At 39.1% G+C, this 5,829-nt stretch overlaps 1 protein-coding gene across 2 annotated transcripts in view; it reads right to left on the minus strand.

Moving 5' to 3' along the window:
* Window positions 1-1,768: 1,768 nt before the first annotated feature.
* st6galnac6 (ST6 (alpha-N-acetyl-neuraminyl-2,3-beta-galactosyl-1,3)-N-acetylgalactosaminide alpha-2,6-sialyltransferase 6) overlaps window positions 1,769-5,829 on the minus strand; it is a 6,683-nt gene continuing 2,622 nt past the window's right edge. For both annotated transcript variants that reach the window (XM_035668166.1, XM_035668167.1), the window contains exons 4-6: window positions 2,904-3,316; window positions 2,690-2,797; window positions 1,769-2,266 (exon numbers count right to left, since the gene is read on the minus strand). In XM_035668166.1, coding sequence (XP_035524059.1) covers window positions 2,080-2,266; window positions 2,690-2,797; window positions 2,904-3,316 — 708 coding nt within the window. In that variant the 3' untranslated portion in view covers window positions 1,769-2,079. The remainder of the gene's footprint in view (window positions 2,267-2,689; window positions 2,798-2,903; window positions 3,317-5,829) is intronic.

Here is a 5,829-nt window from a genome sequence, read left to right on the forward strand (position 1 = left end):
TATCAAAACAAGAAAGACAGGCACATATTTATTTATATGAGGCCTGCTGTATTATTCTGGATTGAAAGGACTTGATATACACTGAGTTTACAGATTACTAGGTACACCAAGCAAAAAACGATTGCAGTCTGGTGCAGCAGCCCCGCAGTAAATCCTACCTTCATGGAGGTTTTAATGTTCAGGTTGAAACTATTTTAGAGAGGTGCTGATTGAACTTTTTGGTCATTTTGGAGCCAGTAATTTGTGGTGCTGCGGAATTGTATTGAGTTATATTTACGGGTAGTCTTCCCTCACTGATAAAAACTGGATTGACAAAAGAGAAACGGTGTCTGCCATAAAATTTGAGTTTCAGCTGCTACCTCGTACTCGGTTCACAGTTGCTCAAAGAATTTGCATCATAAAAAAATCAGTACTGTTACACTTTCAGGCTAATATATAAATACATTTAGCAGGCAATTTGATTTAAAGTAGCATAACAGCTGATGTGGTTCTTGTGTTTTCTTCCTATTCATTATTGTGTACATTGTTGTGATAAGAGCCTCTCCTGAAGATGAATATTCTTACAAAATATGTCTACAGATAAATAAAAAAGGCAACATAGGTTAAGAAATTGCACCCTTCTCGGCTTCACGCTTCTAACATAAAACTTGCAGTTTCACTTTTAATTTAATCGTGCAGTCCTTAGAGCAACATACTGATATATAACACGATCATGATGCATTGTGGGGACCATTTGAACTTAAGCTGCATGCACTGAAATACCACTAAGGTAAAAAAGTTTCCATGAGGTTCATGAGGCAACAATTTCATGTACGTTGTTCAATTTGCATGAAAACATTAAAATCAACATCTAGTGCAGCAAAAATGTTACAATGAAGTACTGCTATCTTCAAATTGAGGGTATATCAACTTGTTTAAGATGACGACAGACTGGAAAAGTGAGTGACTGTGTAAAGTGACAATCTGTGTCTCTAGAATAAACATGGTGCCACAATTTCTGCAATCTAAATGATTATTATTGACACACAAACAGTGGTGAACTTGTTTGTCTCTGTTGAATCAACACAGATAAATCCTTTAAACTTTAGCTACCTATGTGTGTCATCCTAATCGTGATCTTTATTATCTTTATTAACATTGTGTGACATTGATATCTGTTCCAGGGTGGGAAATTAGCACCAGCCAAATGCTGCTGAAATATGAAAGTAGTCTGTACATTACAGACACAAAAAAATTTTTGAGTGGCTGGTGAGTTTGAATGTGTATCTGTCAGTGGCTTGTAGATGTTCCCATTTAGTTAATTACGTTAATTTCCCACCATGCCGTTAACTAGAGCTGGAATCTGAGCCTCAAAACTTTTTTTACTTGCACCAAGTATAGTAAGCTGGCATTGAATCCTTGCACTGTTACACTGTTTACTTAATAATCAGATGATATCTGATTTTAATTTACAATTAAGCCAATTTAGACTTTTATTTAGTTGTATAGACGCTTTATGTTAAGATGTTAAATACTAATGCTGGCTATTTTTTAAATGCAAATGTATGTAGAAATGTATTAATTCAAGCTAATATACTGAAAAAGTATGGGTATAGTATCTGTTCAGGAACTGATTTTGTAAAGTTTCAACTGCAATGTGGGGCTCCAATGTACTTTGTATATGTAGATTAAATTAGTGATCTAATGTATCTGACTGCAATTACTGTAGAATAATCTCTGTATAATGGCGAGCTAATAGAATATAGTATTTTGTAGGCCACTTTGTCGCATCTTTAAATGCTTGCTGATATAATCCACCCTCAACATTGGAAACACGAGTGCAGTTTCAATACATATTAACAAAAATATAAACATATAAAAATTGATTCCTCTTCGACAGAAAACATTCCCAGACATCTCCTCCAGTAATTTGGTCCAATAATAGTTTTCCAAAAGCTTTTTTTCATCCACGTGGCAATTCCTGAAAGTAGCTGTCATTCATCATGTGGCTGTTTAAAGGCTCATTCGATGGGACATTACGTTGAAATCCAGCACTCATTCAGGCCTCTGTGAGATCTTGTGGTTTTCACAAAAGTCTTGTCACCATTTGGGATGAATGAAGGTGATGTTGTACTGTTTTGCCCAGCGTGCAAACACCTGTTTCTCTGTAATAAAGCGATGGTGGTTCCCTCTTCGGCCGCTCTCGTTCTGTATGTATGTTACACATTCATCAGACCCCCTGGGCTTGTAGTAGTGGTAGGGCATCTTCTTCAATCCAGATTTCTTTCTAGAAAAAAAAAAACGTTTGAATATTTTTAATTAGTTTAACAACCATCTGTAATTTGTGGCAACTGATGGGTTGATAGTGTTTCAAAGGACCAGTGTGTATGATTAAATGGCATTTACCCTCACTTTTCAAGTGTGACGGACAAACTACAGTGGCTGAAAAAAGTATTCTAGAGTGTAAAGTGTTTGGTTTGTCTATTCTGAGCTACTGTATAAACATGGCAGCCTCTATGGACCTGTGAGGTATGTAGATAAAAACTGTTCATTCTAAGGTACCAAAATATGATTCCTATTTTCAGGTAAATAAACACTAATGAAAACATACCTATTAATATTATATTGCATTTCTGCCAATAGATCCTCTTACACACAGGACCTTTTAAAAGAGTCTACATATGTTGATTAGTGCCATCGTTATACTCACCCACAGTGGTTGGGTGGAACCATCCCATATACTTTGATGTTATCACATATCTCAATGGCTATGACCATGGTGAACCAGCCTGTGCTCAACCACGAGTGAGATTTTTGTCTGGAAACAAAAACAAATGGAGAGTAGAGTTTGTGACATTTACCCAGTATGGGGCTGATACTCAATAAAATGGGATTCACTTCACACTAGCTCCCTAAATACTCACCTATCTCGCCCCGTCTCCCTATGAAACAGACTGTCAAATCTGCGCATCTTGTTTGCTGTGATACTGAAACAAGACAAGTTGCTGTAGGTCATGCTGACTCTCTGGATCAATCTGTACAAGGTTCCTTTGGATTCCTTCCCAATCTTGTTTGGGGGTCCCCAGAAGATGATCACAGGGTTGCTGTCTGCCCGGTGTAAGAACTCACTCGGCCTCCGGACCACCCTAAAAACACTGGAGTGAGCCACGACCCTCAGAGAGGTCTGGTTCCCTACATCAGTCTCGTACCCCAACGTGGGGGCGTCATTCATACGAATCACACACTCTGTACGGTCGATCTCTTCCCCTGCTCGAGTACCCAGGACGTGGCTGGAGCTCGTCACCAGCGCACAGTTATGACAGCGTAGGGTCATATTCTGAAAAGAAAAGACGACATGAAACTTTTTAAGCAAAAGGTCCATCATTAGTTACAATTATCCATTTTAGTGGTTTTTAGTGTCACGTCTTGTCAGCTATTGGCTGGATTGCCATGATATTTGGTGTACACTCATATTTCTCTCAGGATGAAATTTAATATCTTTGGTGATACCTTAATGTTTCATCGAGCACCATCATCGTGTCAAAACTGTCGCTAGCATGGCTGTTACTCATTGTATACACCCCTGCTGTATATGTACTTGTTATAAAATGTTTACATAACTGAGTCAATTAGTTGTTACCGGAGCTTTCAAACAACAGTACGCTTATGGCAACACTACTGGGAATAGTGTGTAGTGTTTAGACCGCTATTTTCAGTATCAGATTTTTGTGTTTAGGCTCATCTAGCACCATCACTGTGGTTACTGTGGTTACTGCAGTAACAGGCAGAAAGAAAAAAACTGATTTACACACTGAGAAACCGAACAGAAACTGTTACGCAATTCCACACAGTATAATACATTTTAAATGTGTCACATAAGCTGCAGTTCCTTCCTGCTGTGATGTGGAGGTTCATGCTTCTCGCTGTTCACTGATAATGAGAACAAAACTGTTCAGAGGGTAGGAATCACCTGTTGTATTGATTTTTTTTTTCTTTCCTTCAATAATGGCTATTTTAACATAGGTACTGTAAAAACTTGAAATAGTTTTGGCCCCAAAAGAAGATCAAATAATTGACTAAAACTTGTATTTAGCCGATGTCCCCACACTGTTGCATGACAGGGGCGAGTAATGTAACAATTCTTTCCCCTAAATACCCGATAAAGATTCACATTAAGGCAGTGCAGACTTGCTAAACAAGTAATATGTGGAAGCCGGTTCTGGCCCCCCTACTGGTTTGGTCACTTGATCTGCTCTGTTGTATGCTCCTTGATCTTGTCATATACCAAATGTGTACTCTTGTTGTCTCCTTCCCCCCCTTTGTACATGAGAAATGTGGATTTGCACAAGCTTCTCACTCAGCACCATAAATCTTTTTACAGACCCGCTTCTTATTTTGGTAAGACTGGATCCTGTAGAGAGAGGACTTCCATCTTGTCTGAAAACCGTAGCTACAGCTACATTTACATTTCTATCCTTGTTATTTCTTTGCTACTATTACCTGTCCTACCTTTGCTGATAGAGAAGTAAGTGCCATACACAGGTTATATAATTTGTCTGAAGTAGCTGAGCTAAATGTACTGATGAGAGCCTGTCACCTGGCAAAAGGTCCAACTGTGTAACATTTACACATATTACACATATGCTCATGAATGTTTAAATGACTTTGGCACATTGTGGGCAAACATCCTCGGGGATACCCACTAAACATGGCAAACTGATTGGGGAACAGTTAGATACATGCCAACTATCTTCATCTGTTACTGTTAAATGTGACATCCAAACCAAATCCAACCCCTGTTTCATGAAGCAATGTTTGGGCCGACCACGCAGCCAAAGCAGCTGCCAAAAGTGGCATTCCTTAACATATAAAACCCTGTCACTCTCCTAATGATGTGGTTCTCTTACAGGAGACTAGAGAGAAACATAGGTTGTGGATTGACCATGCATGTAAATATGTAAATCCCACATCCCTGCACCCATCGCTAGCACACATTACATGGCTTGTCACATGTGAGCAAAAAGAGGATGTGTTGCAAAACTACAGACGACAATGACATCTGAAGCTCTACAAATTTACTTTTGCATGCAAAATATGATCGATACGACAATATTCTTGTATGTGTATGGGTTTTCATACTGGCCTTGAAGCCTGAGCTTGCAAAAATGCTGACATTGTTTCTTTAGCAAAAAGCGTACTGTAAAGAAAATGGTTCCAAGTTATTGTATTCCACACACCATCAATTCAGACAGAGGTAGCCATTTCACTGGTCATATGACTGAACTGTAAAAATCACATCAACAGGGCTAGCTGAAAGGCAAAATGGAGCCTGAAATTCAAACTAGTCAAGCCGTGTACTGAAACAGGCCCTAAAGACGAGAGAAGACCAATGACTTTTACCGAGTAACTCAGCACGATGTATGACAGAGGTTCTTCTCTAATCTCTGCTGTCCAGCTAATCCACAGACAAGTAAAAGACATCAAAAACAGAATGACCCACAACATATAGTCAAGGATCACCAAGTCATACACACTACATGAAAACTGCACATCAAAGAGACACTCACCACGCATCATCTCCCCTGGGACTACGTCCTCCAGGAAGGACTTCCTCTCCCAATAAGCGCGCCAACAGAGACCCAGCAGTACCCAAGAGAAGACGTAAGACACAACCACACAGTATTGTCAAAGAAGAGAGAGGAAAAAAAACATGATTTCAAGTAGATAATCCCAACAAAACCACGATACTCAAACAACAAGAAAACCGAACGAGTGGGACAAAGAACACTACTGCAACAAAAAACAACCCCTACACCACCAATAGTAACAAACAATCAAAGAAGAACTGAG

This window comes from Morone saxatilis, unplaced genomic scaffold (genome assembly GCF_004916995.1).
Source record: "Morone saxatilis isolate NCDOM2014 unplaced genomic scaffold, NCSU_SB_2.0 Contig21, whole genome shotgun sequence".
NCBI lineage: Eukaryota > Metazoa > Chordata > Actinopteri > Moronidae > Morone > Morone saxatilis.